This window comes from Salmo trutta, chromosome 26 (genome assembly GCF_901001165.1).
Source record: "Salmo trutta chromosome 26, fSalTru1.1, whole genome shotgun sequence".
Lineage (NCBI taxonomy): Eukaryota > Metazoa > Chordata > Actinopteri > Salmoniformes > Salmonidae > Salmo > Salmo trutta.
In genome coordinates this window covers 34,701,433-34,720,856 of record NC_042982.1, presented here as the reverse complement: position 1 = coordinate 34,720,856, position 19,424 = coordinate 34,701,433, and the positions used below count along the sequence as shown (strand labels likewise).

The 19,424-nt window shown below is 42.5% G+C and overlaps 1 protein-coding gene across 4 annotated transcripts; it reads left to right on the top strand.

The window, feature by feature from the left end:
* The first annotated feature begins 141 nt into the window (after positions 1–141).
* Positions 142–9,295, top strand: si:dkey-24p1.6 (protein sel-1 homolog 3). 4 transcript variants are annotated; one of them, XM_029715776.1, is made up of 23 exons: positions 142–452; positions 602–1,073; positions 1,356–1,482; positions 1,594–1,715; positions 1,809–1,924; positions 2,019–2,080; positions 2,371–2,494; positions 2,586–2,721; positions 2,829–2,969; positions 3,105–3,316; positions 3,445–3,624; positions 3,731–3,850; positions 3,937–4,077; positions 4,187–4,249; positions 4,348–4,521; positions 4,627–4,754; positions 4,842–4,925; positions 5,013–5,103; positions 6,585–6,672; positions 6,769–6,878; positions 7,003–7,130; positions 8,729–8,834; positions 8,908–9,295. In XM_029715776.1, exons 1-23 carry the CDS (start codon positions 399–401, stop codon positions 9,181–9,183), a joined length of 3,255 nt encoding a protein of 1,084 aa, XP_029571636.1. In that variant the 5' UTR covers positions 142–398; the 3' UTR covers positions 9,184–9,295. The 4 variants fall into 4 exon arrangements, with proteins under 4 accessions (XP_029571636.1, XP_029571635.1, XP_029571637.1 ...); XM_029715775.1 differs by having other exon boundaries at positions 2,371–2,503; XM_029715777.1 differs by having other exon boundaries at positions 2,371–2,503; positions 8,927–9,140.
* Positions 9,296–19,424: the final 10,129 nt, after the last annotated feature.

Here is a 19,424-nt window from a genome sequence, read left to right as displayed (position 1 = left end):
AATTTGGGCGAGTTGGACTGCTCCGTATATCAAATAACCCGTCAGTGTATTAGTCACGTCACGCGTCTGATAGCGCAGCTAACAGGTGGAGCTGTGTGTGCATTTATTCCAATATTTACATAAGCACTTGTTTCACTTGTGGACAAAGCAGGATATTAGTCCGGGTTCTCGTCATTAAAACTTTCTCAGGTTTCTTCCAGTCAAAAGGACAGCAAACGCACCCTTTTAAAACTAGATTTGACTATATGGTCCTTTATTGGCGTTTTTACTGCTAACCTTTTAATTTGACATATTTTAGTGTTTGTCTTTCGTGTGCTTCTCAGCATGAAAACATTTAAACCGACTTTTTATTGAGCAGCCATCATTTTAAAGGAATTAAACACCCCCACAGTCGGACCATGAACCAGCATTACTTGGATAAGTGTTTATTACTGTTTCATCTCAGTTTACAGGTAGGCTATGTTGTACTATATCTATTTTCAAAATACCTGTCATACGCACACACAGTAATGTTTCAATTTAGGTGCTTAATTTGAAAGAAATGTTTCAACTTTCGATGTACATACTATTTTGGTGGCTTTCCTCCTCTCCCTCCACACAGCTGGTTTGGGGTTCAGATGTGATGTTCCTGAACCCACCAGCTGAGCCAGTGCCTGGCTACTCTCTGAAAGTGTTGTACTCCTGTTCTAAACCAGCTGTGGTGCTGGTGGAGTGTCTGGTGTCTTATGACACTGGAGTAAGCTCCACGGTATTCCAGAGACACTGGAGCTGTGAGCCGGGTCCGGACCGGATTAGGACTTTGCTACTGAGCCTCCCTGACTGGCTGGTGTACCAGCCTGACTGGGTTGTGCCTGACTCTCAGTGGGTGCTCAGTGGCATGCTGCGTGCCTCAGTCAGTGAGGGGGGATCTGAGGACAGTTACAGGTCAGGCCAGGCCACTGCGGTGGTCAGCTTGCAGCCCACGTCCCCTCTCAGTCGCCCCATGAAGCAGCATCAACTCTGCCCTGGCTGGGCTACACAGATGCTGTGGTTAAGCCGCAGGACCACCACCTCACAATGCCCTGTGGAACAAGGTAATTACTGTAGTGTAGAGTTAGTTATTTAGAAAAATGTGAGTCCACAATGATACAATAGTTGACAAAACAAAGTAAAGATTTTAAAAACCACATTGTGGACCACTCAAATAGAGCATTGAGACACTAAAAGCAGTCATAGTCAAACAATGTCTCGTAGTGTAAGACAGCTCAGTCAGTAATTCATTTTCAACATATTTAGTCTATAAACTATAACAAACTTCATACAAACTTTTATATCCTAGCATTTCTCATTTTATCACAAAATAATCTCCCATTCAGAGACAGTCCATTTGTTGTCGTCCATGTATGCCTCAACTGGAGAGAACTTTGGCATCACCAAGACGTTAAATGCCTATAGCAACGAGGTCCAGGAGTACTTGCGACTCCAAGATATTTCTTTTCCATGGTAAGACCACTAGCTACATAGTCTGTATGTGCATGCTAAAAGACGTGGGCTTCATGTTGGGGATATTAACATAGGATAATATTTGATACTTTTATTCTCTCCTGTTGCCAGGTGTGCGTTCTCCATCTGGGTGTTCCTGACCCAATCCTGCCAGGAAAACTTGTGTTCTGTTTTTCACCACATAGACTATCAAAATAACTATGCCACTCCCAATTTGTTCCTTAAAAGATCAGGTAACATTGCTCTTCTATCCTCACTTCTCAAATGGCCAGATGCATTATTATACCAGTATAATGCCTATTCCTTAGTTATAACGTCTTCTGCAGGCCAGCTGCATGTCCAGATGCATGGGGAGACTGGGAGGTCCTCAGCGTTCCTTTGCCCGTTTCAGGTGCCCCTGGCCCAGTGGTGCCACATCAACGTGGAGCTGCGTGGCAGAATGGTCAGTATTAAACCCATACCCACAGTAGACAGGAAATCAGTGTTTCAGGAGTCTAACCAGTAATGTCTTCACTCTTCTTTTGGATTATTTTTAGGTGGATGTCACCATGGTGTGCATAGATGGGCAGCAACGTTTGGTTCATACTGCAAAACACATGTAAGGATGAACACAGAACAAAATAAAGAAATCTATAGCACAGGGGTGTGCAATTCTAGTCCTCTAGGACCTGATTGGTGTCACAGTTTTGCCCCAGCCCCAGCTAACACACCTCAATCCAATAATCACCTAATCACGATCTTCAGTTTAGAATGAAATTTGATTAATCTGCTGTATTTGCTAGGGATGGAGGAAAAGTGTGACACCAATCAGGCCCTCGAGGACTGGAGTTGCCCACCCCTGCTATAGCATGTCAGCATCATTTTGAATATGGAACTGGTTTCCTACAGGTTCAGAGATCCTATACACCTGGATGACACGGAGGGCTACTTTGTGGTCAGTGGAGGTCAATATATGAGAGGAATTAAAGGTTATTATGGACCGTTGGTGTACTATCGAAACAGAATACCTGAGGTCAGGCCGGTAAGAATCACATTCAGAAACATCCAAATCCATCTGTAATTCAACAAAACATGTTACACCTGTATTCATTTGTCTCCCACAGTCTGAAGTCATTGTTCCAGACCCTATTAGGATTCTGAATTTGACTGGATGGCTACAGTCCTGTCAGGAATTTCAGTTGGAGCTTCATGTCAAATTGACTGGATATTTACTGCGAGCCAGAGAGAAACAAGAGTCTGGTAATGACTTGTAATATCCACTAGATGGCATGATGGTGTATAAAATATTCAGTAGCTCACAAAGTTAGTGTCACTCCATCCAAACTGAAACTACCTCTGTTTTCCAGAGAACTGTATGGATGCTTATCATGAGTGGACATTAAAATGTCGTCTAGCTGTGACACCACACTGTGAACCCTGGGAGGCACCCAATGCCCCTCAAAGACGCTATGCAATTCATCTGGCAAAGATACTGGCCACCAAGCATGGTAAGAGCTGGTCATAATAATACTCTTCTACAATTATTTTAACCTCCGACGGTGTCCCACCAGTTAACACCATCAACACCATTTAATGAGGATGTTGCAATCTCTCTAATGTTATTGTTTATACTGTATACCCAGGTGGCAGAAAGGTTGATCTGGCATCAGTGGGAAGGGCTCTGTACTCCTTGTCTCTGCGTAAGCTGCGTCAAGAGAGCACTGGATCCACTGGAGTAGTTAACAAGATAATGGCCCTTCTGCTGCAAGCTGGCTGTCTGGGGAACAACAGAGCTCTACACCTCTCATCAGTGCTCTACAGCAGTGGTGTAGGAGTGGAGAGGCAGCCCAATAAGGTGGGTGGATGAGTGTGTGTGTTCAGGTGTATGTCGTCATGACTACGGCCAGGAGTTTTTCATGGTCAGGAGAAACTCCAGACCTCCTATTTGTACTTTGCATGTCTCTTATTCCCCTCATCCTCCAGGCATGGCTACTGTCCCTGCTGTCAGCCCAGAAGGACTGGAGACTGGCCCTGCTGCGTCTGGGGCACCTGCACCAGCTAGGTGAGCATGGCATCCCCCCAGACTCTGACCTGGCCTATGCCTACTACTCTAACATCGCCAAGCAGACATCCTCCGACCATCACAACCCCTCACCTCAGCAGGTAGGCCTTTGTGCCTGAAGCAAGATCATCTCAGTCAATGCAAGTATTATACAATCCTAAAACATGTCATTTAATGAAACTGCTCCTCATCTGTCTGTTTATGTAGATGTTTGTAGAATCTATTTACCTGAACAACGAGGAAGTGCTTAGGTTCCAAACCAATGAAAACCATGATATCTTTCACTGGTTAAAACTCCAGGCCCGCAATGGAGCCGCAGATGCAGAGGTACTATACATCTGTCTGATTGTTTTCAGTATTAAACATAGTCTCAATTAATCTTTTGTGATAATGGTTGAACTGCTCTTCTATAGCAAGCTGTGGCCCGTATGCTGTTCTGGGGCCAGCAGGGCGTGTCTCCAGACATCCAGACTGCTGTGAGACACTATGAGAGAGGAGCTGTCCGTCTGGGGGACCCAGTGTCCATGTATGACTATGCCATAGTCCTCATGCAGGTCGGAGGTCAATTACTCAGTTTGATGACACAGTCAGTCTCTATAGTTATTCTAAGTTCAATGATAATAATGTCTAGCCTATTTTGACAATACCATCATTATGTTTAAGGGCCAAGGAGTCAAGAAAGACATTCCAAGGGCAGTCACTTTCCTGAAGAAAGCAGTAGAGCAGGTTGGTCAATATTATGTTCAGGACTTTATCATTATGCATGGGCTGTAGGACTACAATGACGCCTTCAAAATTGCTCATCATACCATTTGATCCCACAGGGTTTCACGCCAGCGATCAACGCCCTTGGCTGGTACTATGAGCAGTTTGAGAAAGACTACCAGCGGGCAGTGCAGCTGTGGGAACAGGCTGATAAACAAGGCAGCTCAGATGCTGCTATGAATCTGGGTGTCATGTACTCCCAAGGCCTGTATCCTGGGAAAGCTGCAGACAAGGTCAGGTCGACTGTCAGTATACCCTGTGGTCTCCTACGTAGCTTACACACTGATCGGCATCTATTGGACTGAGATAATGAACCAACAGTGTTTTGTCTCTCCCAGTTCATGGCCTATACCTACTACCTGAAGTCTGCCCAAAGAGGAAACATCGATGGTTCCATTCATCTGGCTGATGTGTGGACCACAGGGATCCCTGGCCGAGTCAAGAGGCGTCCAGCAGATGCTGTATTGTTAGTCTCTAAATTAATTCATTTTTTAATGAATCTGATTAAAACATTACTTTGCATTGCTTGCCAATCACTCTGTTTTTACCACAGATGGGTTAAGTGGGCAGCTGAGCACAACGGACACCTTGGAATGGTCCTCAGGAAGGCCTTGGATTACTATTTTAAAGGGGATAGGTGACCATCTCTCTTGTTAGAACATTACATAACACTAATTTGTAATGTTTGTTATTGTATGAACCTAATGTCTCTACTGTTTTACAGCTTAATGGCCTTGTTGTATTACATGATGGCAGCTGAGTCAGGATTTGCAGCCGCCCAGTTCAATGTGGCGTACCTATGTGAACAAAACCCTGTGAGTTTGATTGATGAAACTTGTTTCCACAGTGATGATACAGTATATCAATGCATAACTATAACTATACTGAACAAAAATATAAAACGCACCATGCGAAAAGATTTAATATAAGGAAATCAGTCAATTGAAATACATTTATTAGGCCCTAGTCTATGGATTTCACATGACTGGGAATACAGATATGCATTGGGTTTACAGATACCTTAAAAAAAGGTGACACGTCATACAGCGTGACACATCTCCTTCGCATCGAGTTGATCAGGCTGTTGATTGTGGTCTGTGGAATGTTGTCCCACTCCTTTTCAATGGCTGTGCGAAGTTGCTGGATTTTGGCGGGAACTGGAACACGCTGTTTTACACGTCGAACCAGAGCATCCCAAACATGCTCAATGGGTGACATTGGGACTGGGACATTTTCAGTTTCCAGGTATTGTGTACAGATCCTTGCGACATGGGGCCGTGCATTATCATGCTGAAACATGAGGTGATGGCGGCGGATGAATGGCATGACAATGGGCCTCAGGATCTCGTCACAATATCTCTGTGCTTTCAAATTGCCATCAATAAAATGCAATTGTATTTGTTGTCTGTAGGTTATGCTTGCCCATACCATAACCCCACCGCCATCATGGGGCACTCTGTTCACAACGTTGTCATCAGCAAACCACTCGCCAACAGGATGCCATACACCCTTGTCTGCCATTTGCAAGGCACAGTTGAAACCAGCATTCATCTTCTCCAGCGTGCCAGTGGCCCTCGAAGGTGAGCATTTGCCCACTGAAGTTGGTTTACGACATTGAACTGCAGTCAGGTCAAGACCCTGGTGAGGACGATGAGCACGCGGATGAGCTTCTCTGAGAGTTTCTGACAGTTTGTGCAGAAATTCTTCAGTTGTGCAAACCCACACTTTCATCAACTGTCCGGGTGGCTGGTCTCAGGTGAAGAAGCTGGATGTGAAGTTCCTGGTCTGCGGTTGTGAGGCTGGTTGGATGTACTGCTAAATTCTCTGCAACATGTTGGACTTGGCTTATGGCAGAGAAATTAACATTAAATTACATGTCGACAACTCTGGTGGGAATTGCTGCAGTCAGCATGCTAATTTCACGCTCCTTCAAAACTTGAGACATTTGTGGCATTGTGTTGTGTGACAACTGCACATTTTAGAGTAGCCTTTTGTTGACCCCAGCACAAAGTGCACCTGGATAAAGGTCATGCTGTTTAATCAGCTTCTTGATATGCCACACCTGTCAGGTGGATGAATTATCTTGGCATAGGAGAAATGCTCACAAACAGGGATGTACACAATTTGTGCACACAATCTGAGAGAAATAAGCTTTTTGTGCGTATGGAACATTTCAGGGATCTTTTATTTTAGCTCATGAAACATGGGACCAACACTTTTCATTTTGCATTTATATTTTTATTCAGTATATATAAATACGTGACACACATGTAGTTATAACTGACCTTTCCAATAGGGAGGTTTCCTGGATCCCACTTTTGCAGTGCAGTGTATGAGGAGACACTACAACCTGACCAGCCATGCACAAGATCCTGATCCCTATGGTGAATTGTCTTTGACATAAACAGTCTGCATTGACTCCGTCGTTGCACTTTTCTCAGAGAGATTGTTTTAATATTACCTCCATCCATCCTCTCCAGCCCTGATCAGGATGGGTGACCTGCTGTATGAAGGACATGAGCGGAGCCCGAGAGATGTGGCAGCAGCAGCAGAGATGTACAAACAGGCAGCACTAAGGAGTGACCCTCAGGTATGCCAGCCTGGTTACATTATGTGTGATGTCATTGCCATCTCATTAAAGAAATGCCTTCCCACTCATCTGCAACCCTTGTGTGTGTGTGTGTGTGTGTGTCTCCACATGCTTTTTCTCACAGGGCTGGTACAGTCTTGGTGTGCTTGTTCAAGAGGAACAGGGGTTACCGTTGTCCGTCCTGTCTGAACTGGGTCTGACACAGCATTACATGGCAGATAACACTGAGCTGGCGACTACACTTTACCGCAGGTGTGTACTGTGGTACTGTACACCATTTACAACAGGAGAATGCCATGCACACTACCTGAGGATATGATGGTATATCAGTGGCGTTCGGTGCCGTTAAGATTTGGGAGGACGATCATTTTTTTAGGATCTTGGCCTTATTTCTGTTACAGCATATTGGATGACTGTCATTAAGATTCCCTGTACCCAGCTCAATGTAACATGGATAGGTTTAGACTACTACATGATATTCTAATTTTCCCCATACCTATCATGAGGTTGCTACAACCTAGCCTATGAATGAAAGTTTACAACGTAGGCGCACACAAGTCGAGATACATTTTAGTAATCAAGGTGACAGACATTGAAACATTCAATACTGCCTTACACAATCTTGCCTGCGTCTAGCTGATATAGGGTGTAATCATTAGTCCAAGAGTTGCAAATGAGAGTTTGTATTGGAAGAATTCAGATATGTTTATCCTCGCTTCGTTCCGTTTGCTTCCGTTTAAGAAACCTTTTTCAACCGAATCGGCGGAATGAATACACCCCTGATCACATGTAAACACAGTTCACTTTCATAGCAGCCATATCATTGTATAATACCTTCTCGCATCTACAAGCTCTCTCACCTTTTCCCTTCACTTGTGGACATCAGTGCCCAACATATCAGCTGTCTGTGACTGGGGAAAAAAATCTTTAACCTTTATATCAAAACTGCTAACCGCTACACACAGCCTTCATCGTTGTCACCATATTAGCTAACGTCAAGTCAACAACATAGCTACTAGAACTAACACGTTAGTAAATCCACTACTATCATGCAGTACAGTGTACAGTTAGAAAGCAGTTTAGCAGTTACACTGCTGGCAATAAATTAATAAAACCAAAAGCTTACCTTGACTTGGAGGAGTTAGCCATAGCCAGCTAGGTAACATAGCATCCCTCTCTGTTTGAGTTGGGTGTTTGAATAGGCTAAACTAACTAGCTAGCTGCATTTGCTAGCTAAGTAAGTGTAAAAAAAATCTCTCGCACTTCTCCTTAATTTTTGAATAAATGAATTTGTTCAAAACTGTTAAACTATTGTCTTTCTCTCTCTTTGAGTTAACTACTCACCACCTTTTATGCACTGCAGTGCTAGCTAGCTGTAGCTTATGCTTTCAGTACTAGATTCATTCTCTAATCCTTTGATTGGGTGGACAACATGTCAGTTCATGCTGCAAGAGCTCTGATAAGTTGGAGGACGTCCTCTGGAAGTTGTCATAATTACTGTGTAAATCTATGGAAGGGGGTGAGAACCATGAGCCACCTTGGTTTTGTATTGAAGTCAATGTACCCAGAGGAGGATGGAAACCAACTGTCCTCCAGCTACATCATGGTGCTACCTTACTGTTGAGGCTACTGTAGACATTCATTGCAAAACAGTGTGTTTTAATACATTTTTTGGTGACAATAATATATTTAGTATAGTTTTATCTAAAAAGGATAACTTTTATAATGTTTCACTATTTACATGTTTATGAAATTCACTGAGGAGGATAGTCCTCCCCTTATCCAGTCTGGTATATTATTGTCAACTGGTTAGGCTGTTCTCACTGTACAATTCCTATACTTTTCCATAGGTGCAGAGACTCCAACAGCACAGCAGAGTCCTACTTACCCTGCAGCCTTGCCCTATTCCATGCCTATCTGCAGTCTTTCCAAAAGGACTACAGTGCTACTATCAAGGTATGTATGATGTTTGAACATTGAACTTGTAGTATTCAACATTGATACAGTATGCCATGAACGTTGATATTAGGCTGTCTTCTCTCCCTCAGGTCTCTGGTACTGTGGTCATGGCAGTTGCAGTTCCACCAATCCTCTTCATCATCCTCCGTGTTCTGAGGGGGCGTGGCATCATGTCTTATCACTAGGACCAGGAAACCCATCAGCCTATCAGCACTATGAGGAAGAAGACTTGATTGTATCAGGAGCAAAAACCTTTTTCACAGATTTTTTTTATTTGACTGATTTTGTTTTTATAGCTAAAGGTAAATTGTTTTTGTGTTTTTATCTTTGTTTTATCTGGAATTAAGCACAATTTCTTAAATTGAATGTATAAAGTTATTTCAATGTTCTGTATGATCATGGTATAAAACTGTCTATTGAGTGAGCAGTATTAATAAAGCAAACTGATTTGAAAATCATTATTTTCTACTGACTGGGGCTCCAGTGTAGAACAGATCATCCAGGGGGTGGGGATTGACTAGCACCGGGGTGTCCCTGAACAGAGTCATTTTCCAGGCCCATGGAGAACCGTGCTGTGGGCCTCTGGGCTCCTGGTAATGAATGTCTGGTTATGCACCTGAGGTTCACCAGGCCTGACACAAACAGCAGGTGAACAGCAAGTTGTCACCTGTACACAGACAAACTGGAGACTGGAAAGCACACAGTTAGTTACCCTTCTAATTGAAACAACATGAAATGACTGAATCATGAGCTGGGTCAGTTGTCTGTCTTTGTTTTTTCTACTCATAAACATGCTTTTGCTAATTGCTACATTTTTATGACATGCATAATCAGTCCAACAAAAAATAAGTTAGTGTGGTAGGTTTCACTCTGAATTTGGCAACTTACATAAGCAAGCATAGGTGTTTTAAATATTTACAGCAGGCTATACACTGAGTGGACAAAACATTAGGAACCCATTCCTAATATTGAGTTGCACTCCCTTTTGCCCTCAGAACAGCCTCAATTTGTCGGACTCTACAAGGTGTTGAAAGGATTCCACAGGGATGCTGGCCCATGGTACTGCCAATGTTTCCCACAGCTGTGTCACGTTGGCTGGATGTCCTTTTGGTGGTGGACCATTCTTGATACACACGAGAAACTGTTGAAGGTGAAAAACCCAGCACCGTTGCAGCTCTTGACACATTCAAACCCATGCGCCTGGCACCTACTACCACACCCTGGTCAAAGATACTTACATCTTTTGTCTTGCCCATTCACCCTCTGAATGGTACTCATACACAATACATGTCTCAATTGTCTCAAGGCTTAAACATCCTTCTTTAACCTGTCTCCTCCCCTTCATCTACAGTGATTGAAGTGTATTTAACAAGTGACATCAATAAGGGATCACAGCTTTCCCCTGGATTCACCTGTTCAGTCTGTGTCATGGAAAGAGCCGTATGGAATGTTTTGTATACACAGTGTATAAAGGTAGCCTATACTTTACAAACGATTTGTAAACAGCTGACATTCTATTCTAATTGACTTCATATGAGCTAACATTCTACTCTTATTGACTTCATATGAGCTAACATTCTACTGTTATTGACTTCATATGAGCTAACATTCTACTCTTATTGACTTCATATGAGCTGACATTCTACTCTTATTGACTTCATATGAGCTAACATTCTACTCTTATTGACTTCATATGAGCTAACATTCTACTGTTATTGACTTCATATGAGCTAACACTTTACTGTTATTGATTTCATATGAGCTAACATTCTACTGTTATTGACTTCCTGTGAGCTAACATTATTCTGTTATTGACTTAATATGAGCTAACATTCTACTATTATTGACTTCATATGAGCTAACATTCTACTCTAATTGACTTCATATGAGCTAACATTCTACTCTATTTGACTTCATATGAGCTAACATTCTACTCTAATTGACTTCATATGATCTAACATTCTACTGTCATTGATTTCCTGTGAGCTAGAATGTTTTCTCAGTCAACTTACAGGGTAAAATACAGTAAATAAATATAGTACTATGTTGTCATTTACACACAACATCAAACATCAAACATCAAACAAACATCAAACATTGCATACCTCCCAACTGAGTTTCAAGGTACTGAGCATGGCATCCTGTGCGGTGATGGAGAGGTATGCCCGGCTGGCCATGCCCCGGTAAGTGTTGATACGAGACAGAGAGAACTTCAGCAGATCATACTGATGGCCATTCCTGCACTCCAGACAGGTACAGGAGATGGAGTGAGGCAGAGGGATGGCATGGCCCTTCTTAGTCAATGTGGTGACGATGTCATACAGGTACTTCTGATAGGCCAGGGTCATCGGGGTCATGTCAGGGGCAAACTAGGAGTCATCAATGTAATGGTCAAATACTGCCATGGAGAAGGAGCCCACATCCATCTTGTTGCCCTTCCCTGGTCGAGGCAGTCCAGGAGAGTTTTGACCACTTCCTCCGGTTGGTGTCCACGGCCACCAGCAGCGCCACGTAGATCTGCCTGAAGTCAAACTGACGCCCAGCATCAGAGCGGAGACAATGTCCTCGTCGCCCAAGCGGATGGACAGGTTCAGGGCTTCTCTCCACAGACGGTCCTCAGACTCAGCCAGCTGGCAGATGATGCCATCCCCTGTGGACAGCAGGCTTCCCACCAGAATGGAGTTTTCCTTCTGAATGACTGCTATCAGCTCCAGGGGAAAATTTAGCTTTTTGTTCACAATCACCTGCCATTGGTCCGGCTGAGAGGGGATTTAATATGACATCTTTCAACGTACAGTCATTTAATACAATTTGCCAAAATGCTTTGCGATGAATGAACATCTTTACTCACAATACTGTTATTGACTTCCATTCCATTCTCATTGACGAGGCTGTAGCGGAGCAGGTTGAGAGCTTCAAGTTCCTTGGTGTCCACATCACCAACAAACTAGAATGGTCCAAACACACCAAGACAGTCGTGAAGAGGGCACGACAAAGCCTATTCCCCCTCAGGAAACTAAAAAGATTTGGCATGGGTGCTGAGATCCTCAAAAGGTTCTACAGCTGCAACATCGAGAGCCTTCTGACTGGTTGCATCACTGCCTGGTAAGGCAATTGCTCGGCCTCTGACCGCAAGGCACTACAGCGGGTAATGCTTACGGCCCAGCACATCACTGGGGCTAAGCTGCCTGCCATCCAGGACCTCTACACCAGGCGGTGTCAGAGGAAGGCCCTAAAAATTGTCAAAGACCCCAGCCACCCCAGTCATAGACTATTCTCTCTACTACCGCATGGCAAGCGGTACCAGAGTGCCAAGTCTAGGACAAAAAGGCTTCTCAACAGTTTTTAGCCCCAAGCCATAAGACTCCTGAACAGGTAATCAAATGGCTACCCGGACTATTTGCATTGTGTGCCCCCCAACCCCTCTTTTACGCTGCTGCTACTCTCTGTTTATCATATATGCATAGTCACTTTAACTATACATTCATGTACATATGTACATACTACCTCAATTGGCCCGACCAACCAGTGCTCCCGCACATTGGCTAACCGGGCTATCTGCATTGTGTCCCACCCACCAACCCCTCTTTAACGCTACTCTCTGTTCATCATATATGCATAGTCACTTTAACCTTATCAACATGTACATACTACCTCAATCAGCCTGACTAACCGGTGTCTGTATTTAGCCTTGCTACTTTTATAGCCTCGCTACTGTATATAGCCTCGCTACTGTTTTTCACTGTCTTTTTACTGTTGTTTTATTTCTTTACCTACCTATTGTTCACCTAATACCTTTTTTGCCCTATTGGTTAGAGCCTGTAAGTAAGCATTTCACTGTAAGGTCTACACCTGTTGTATTCGGCGCACGTGACAAATAAACTTTGATTTGATTTGAATACTTTCACCATCTTTATTACATATCAACTTCAATAGTTTTCTTTTTCATGTCATAGTAGGCCAGTTATATCAGAGTAATCAGTTATTCAAATATTCAAAAGTTTGAACCCAAAAGTTTCCTTTACATAAAACGGTACAGCAATATTAGAGCATAGGAAGTCTTACCGTAATATTTTCCATGTTGGTTAGCAGGGGAAACAGAAATGAAGTCCTCCTTGTAAGTTATCTCATCTGTAATGCATAATGTAAGACCGGGAACGTATAATTAAGTGATAATGCCAGAGAAGCCGGTGTTTGGAAGATGAGTTGGCACGGGTGTTGTTAGGTCCGAGACGAAGTCGAGAAAATAGGCATTTTAATGTCATAGATTTAGTAGGTTGTAACATGTGGAATAGACACCAGCTGGAATGCGCTTTTAACCAATCAGCATTCAGGATCAGACCCACCTGTTGTATAATGGTCGCTAAATTGTACTTGTGGAGGGCAGACTGAGACATAATGCTCCAGACAGGCAGTGCAGAGACCTGTTGCCTCTGTGCTGCCTACCTCTGCTTTTATCTCTGTTTCTGCATAGACCAGCACTGGGAATTTCCCCCGGATTTCCACCGGAGCCAATAACAGACGCCTCCCAAGAGGGGTTCACCAGTTATCACACAGCGCCTTATTGTGATCAATTTTGGTCAAACATTTTTATATATAATTTTCATTCCAAACTCAGACCTGGAAATGAGTATCTGTGGTGTATCAACAATGTATGAACTTTTAGATCACATCAAGGGCCCATGGCCTTGTAAAGTTGCTTATAGCCTAATGCTTGATTTATCGGCTGATATTCACATGGATTTCAGGTCACCATCTCCAATAACAGGATATGTGCAAAATGATGAAACATTTAAAGTAAAAAGTATAAAGACATAATTTGCATAAACATCAATTTTTCTGATACACAATGAAAACAGGAGAAACCAATTACTGAGAGGCGCTAATCTTGTGCATAAAAGCAATGTACTTGACCGGAGCACTCACATAGGAGGTGGAGCAAGTTCACAGGGGTGGTGAGTGGAGACAGGTTGGTGTTTTTCCAAAATAAATATAAACATTTCTATATAACTGGGAACCAGACTGGTGTTTGTTCTTTTATATGACTGATACTGTACAAATCATCTTTGATGGGACTATCGGTAGAATAGATACGTCAGACAGCAATGTTCGTAGCAAACAACTAGACTTGACGGTTTGTGCTAGTACATTTTGATGGAGGGAAATGTCTGACACAGAGGCGTCATAAAGCCATTATTATAGAGGGGGCAAAAAGTATGTCATAGAGCGGAGGGGTTTCTGGAGGAGGGTTGTGCAATTCTCTGCAATTTAGCATTTTCAATTTAGCATTTTCAAACACCTGAAACAGTTTTTTCCTGCAATCTAGATCCATTATTATGCCCAATTCTGTGTTAAAAACATATATTTTCTGCATAAGTCATCTAAGCTTATCTCTTTAACTGTTCAATTGTCATTTTAATGAATTATGCACACTTTTATCTTTCAGGAGTTTACTACAACTGGCACTGGTATATGTGTCATGGAAAGAGCAGATGTTCTTAATGTTTTATTTTTTTGCACTCAGTGTCGAGGCTGTCTGAAGAATGGGATCAAAGCGCAGTGTGTGTATCGTTCCACATTTTATTATAACTGTGAAACTATGCAAGACATACAAATAAACTAATGACTAAAACGTGACAAAGCGGTGCAACATACCCTTACTCAAAATAATGTCCCACAAAACCTAGTGGGAAAACCAACAACTTAAATATGATCCCCAATTAGAGACAACGATGACCAGCTGCCTCTAATTGGAGATCATCTAAAAAACAACAACATAGAAATACAGAAACTAGACAAAATCTCCAACATAGAAAAAGGAAACTAGAACCAACATAGAAATAAATAAACTAGACAAAACACCCTGTCACGCCCTGGCCTACTCTACCATAGAAAATAAAAGCTTTCTATGGTCAGAACGTGACACTCAGTGTATACAACTCACACCCTTTGTATCGCATATTTGAAATACACTGCTCAAAAAAATAAAGGGAACACTAAAATAACACATCCTAGATCTGAATGAATGAAATAGTCTTATTAAATACTTTTTTCTTTACATAGTTGAATGTGCTGACAACAAAATCACACAAAAATAATCAATGGAAATCCAATTTATCAACCCATGGAGGTCTGGATTTGGAGTCACACTCAAAATTAAAGTGGAAAACCACACTACAGGCTGATCCAACTTTGATGTAATGTCCTTAAAACAAGTCAAAATGAGGCTCAGTAGTGTGTGTGGCCTCCACGTGCCTGTATGACCTCCCTACAACGCCTGGGCATGCTCCTGATGAGGTGGCGGATGGTCTCCTGAGGGATCTCCTCCCAGACCTGGACTAAAGTATCCGCCAACTCCTGGACAGTCTGTGGTGCAACGTGGCGTTGGTGGATGGAGCGAGACATGATGTCCCAGATGTGCTCAATTGGATTCAGGTCTGGGGAACGGGCGGGCCAGTCCATAGCATCAATGCCTTCCTCTTGCAGGAACTGCTGACACACTCCAGCCACATGAGGTCTAGCATTGTCTTGCATTAGGAGGAACCCAGGGCCAACCGCACCAGCATATGTTCTCACAAGGGGTCTGAGGATCTCATCTCGGTACCTAATGGCAGTCAGGCTACCTCTGGCGAGCACATGGAGGGCTGTGCGGCCCCCCAAAGAAATGCCACCCCACACCATGACTGACCCAGTCTTGCTGGAGGATGTTGCAGCAGCAGAACGTTCTCCACGGCGTCTCCAGACTCTGTCACGTCTGTCACATGTGCTCAGTGTGAACCTGCTTTCATCTGTGAAGAGCACAGGGCGCCAGTGGCAAATTTGCCAATCTTGGTGTTCTCTAGCAAATGCCAAACGTCCTGCACGGTGTTGGGCTGTAAGCACAACCCCCACCTGTGGACGTCGGGCCCTCATACCACCCTCATGGAGTCTGTTTCTGACCGTTTGAGCAGACACATGCACATTTGTGGCCTGCTGGAGGTCATTTTGCAGGGCTCTGGCAGTGCTCCTCCTGCTCCTCCTTGCACAAAGGCGGAGGTAGCGGTCCTGCTGCTGGGTTGTTGCCCTCCTACAGCCTCCTCCACGTCTCCTGATGTACTGGCCTGTCTCCTGGTAGCGCCTCCATGCTCTGGACACTACGTTGACAGACACAGCAAACCTTCTTGCCACAGCTCGCATTGATGTGCCATCCTGGATGAGCTGCACTACCTGAGCCACTTGTGTGGGTTGTAGACTCCGTCTCATGCTACCACTAGAGTGAAAGCACCGCCAGCATTCAAAAGTGACCAAAACATCAGCCAGGAAGCATAGGAACTGAGAAGTGGTCTGTGGTTACCACCTGCAGAACCACTCCTTTATTGGGGGTGTCTTGCTAATTGCCTATCATTTCCACCTGTTGTCTATTCCATTTGCACATCAGCATGTCAAATTTATTGTCAATCAGTGTTGCTTCCTAAGTGGACAGTTTGATTTCACAGAAGTGTGATTGACTTAGAGTTACATTGTGTTGTTTAAGTGTTCCCTTTATTTTTTTGAGCAGTATATTTACCTGAATTCCTTCCCACCCCACTAAATGTGTCACTACTGAAACATAGTGGAAAAAGTTGCATCATTTTAATTAACCTATTACAATATATTTTTTAAATGTAATTTGCATTTAGAGAAATATCATGTCTATTGTTCTCTGTAAAATGTTCAATGTTGGTGGTGTGAATCTAAAACTTGTTGATTGATTTAATTACTTATGCATCAAATTGATTATGTTAGATGTTTAAATGATCACTTTAACTGTCTTTATTTTGGCAAAATAACAAATGTTTTGGTGTTGTATAGAGATAAATAGGGGAATCTAGATGGAAATAATTTGTTTTGGTATAGATATTTCCATTGAGGGCTTCCACCATTTAAAAGTTGTCAACTGAGTGGGCATTCCTATGGGTTGGGAGGGATCTGCCAATGACCAGAGAGCATTGTCTTGAAATTGGGTTGCCTATGTTGTAAAAACCAAAGACTAAGCTAATTTCCAGGAGCCAAGACCAAGGTTTTTATCAGGACATTGGTCCCAAGATTAAAACCCAGACCCAGTGAGTTGAGACCATGACAAGGTAACCTTTTCCTGCAGTCAAATTACCTAGTGGCATCAATTAATAAACAGTCTTTTAAAAAAGCTGCCATTATTTTGAAAAAGTTTCATAAAATCCAGTGTTTCTATTTAAAACAGTTTTGTTATGTTTTAATCTATTGTGATGTGTATAAAGTGAAATATTGGAATCCAAATTGAATTTCATCTCTATATCTGACATGGTACAGGTGTCTTCTTTTTTAAAGCCCATAACCATATTGTATGTGTAAGGTGTATACTTTTATTTCAAAGTAGATTTGCTTAAGACTAGCAAGAAACACTCCGTGGGACCCTGATTTAGCTCACTGCAGTAAAAGGTTAAAGAATGAATTTGTGGTCTTGAGTGGTCCACAGAGCAGGACCAAGACCAAGACCACTAGATCAAGAGTTCATGGGTCCATTCTTCAATTAAAAGAAACTGAAGTAGAGTAAACTTCAGTAGAGTAGAGTAGGGTACAGTAGAGTACAGTAGAGTACAGTAGAGTACAGTAGAGTAGGGTACAGTACATTACAATACATTATAGTAGAGCACAGTACAGTAGAGTACAGTAGGGTACAGTAGAGTACAGTAGAGTAGGGTACAGTACATTACAATACATTATAGTAGAGCACAGTACAGTAGAGTACAGTAGGGTACAGTAGAGTAGGGTACAGTACAATACAATACATTATAGTAGAGCACAGTACAGTAGAGTACAGTAGGGTACAGTAGAGTAGGGTACAGTACAATACAATACATTATAGTAGAGCACAGTACAGTAGAGTACAGTAGGGCACAGTAGAGTAGAGTACAGTACATTACAATACATTATAGTAGAGCACAGTACAGTAGAGTACAGTAGAGTATGGTACAGTACAATACATTATAGTAGTGCACAGTACAGTAGAGTAGGGTACAGTACATTACAATACATTATAGTAGAGTAAACTTCAGTAGAGTAGAGTAGGGTACAGTAGAGTAGGGTACAGTACATTACAATACATTATAGTAGAGCACAGTACAGTAGAGTACAGTGGAGTATGGTACAGTACAATACATTATAGCAGTGCACAGTACAGTAGAGTAGGTACAGTACATTACAATACATTATAGTAGAGCACAGTACAGTAGAGTACAGTAGGGTACAGTAGAGTAGGGTACAGTACATTACAATACATTATAGTAGAGCATAGTACAGTAGAGTACAGTAGAGTATGGTACAGTACAATACATTATAGTAGAGCACAGTACAGTAGAGTACAGTAGGGTACAGTAGAGTAGGGTACAGTACATTACAATACATTATAGTAGAGCACAGTACAGTAGAGTACAGTAGAGTATGGTACAGTACAATACATTATAGTAGTGCACAGTACAGTAGAGTAGGTACAGTAGAGTAGAGTACAGTAAAATAAATTATAGTAGAGCACAGTAGAGTAGAGTAGAGTACAGTAGAGTAGGGTACAGTACAATACATTGTAGTAGAGTACAGTAGAGTACTGTACAGTAGAGTACAGTACAGTAGAGAACTTTAGATTAGGGTACAGTACAGTAGGGTACAGTACAGCACAGCAAAGCACAGTACTGTAAGCATAGCACAGTACGGTAGAGCACAGCACAGCACAGTACAGTACGGTAGAGCACAGCACAGTATAGCACATTATAGATGTCTATGTTTTGGCAAAACAGATGTCAGTGTTTGGGCTCTTGGAGGGTTGGAGCCCCCCTGCTGGCAATACATCTCAATACTCTACATTTCTTCCTGAAGTGTGCACTAGTCCACTAGCCACCTGGTGGTCCTCTGTGGCTCAGATGGTTGATGATGGCGCATGCAACTTTTAATTGGAGATAGCCTCAATGGCATGGCCCGTGCTGTCACAGACTGCATAATGGCACAGATACAAAGATGAAGCCTCTATATATCTCTATTGTGTTAACGGTTTCGATTGTGACCGTTTTGGTTTGGACAATTCTGACTTATTTTGGGCTTTAAAGAATCCCCATGGCTACAAATGTCTGGCTATCTTTCATTTGGACTGTATACATACTCGTTAAAACTTATTAAACAACAAGCTATATAAAATGTCGCAATATTTTCAATTTGGCCTTCAGCAACTACAGCCGACTTGATAAACTCATTTCAGCAACAGAGATGGCTTTTAAAGAACAAAAGCTTAGTTGAGTCCTTGCAGTAGGCCTCTCGTGCAATCAGGCTACTTTTGGTAAAATCTCAATACTTAGTGGATTGAAAACGTTTAGGCCTGGCCTACTCATGAGTTTAATACTTTACACCTGTCTTACCCCATCATGATCTGAAACATTGGATTGTTTTAACCATGTCTTGTAAAAATAATGTAGCCTATAGCTTGTTAATACTGTAGCGATCTTCGTAATATGAGCAAAGTTACAATTAGGGTTACAATAGGTTACAATAGGGTTAACCCTATTGGCTTGATGATAGGGTGTTTGCCTTTCATGCCAGTGACCA

Coding starts and splice junctions, on each gene's coding strand:
- si:dkey-24p1.6 (XM_029715775.1), top strand. CDS start 399: ATGAACCAGCATTACTTGGATAAGTGTTTATTACTGTTTCATCTCAGT. Junction 4,078..4,186: donor ATGCCATAGTCCTCATGCAG/GTCGGAGGTCAA, acceptor ATTATGTTTAAG/GGCCAAGGAGTCAAGAAAGA. Junction 8,835..8,907: donor ACTACAGTGCTACTATCAAG/GTATGTATGATG, acceptor CGTTGATATTAG/GCTGTCTTCTCTCCCTCAGG.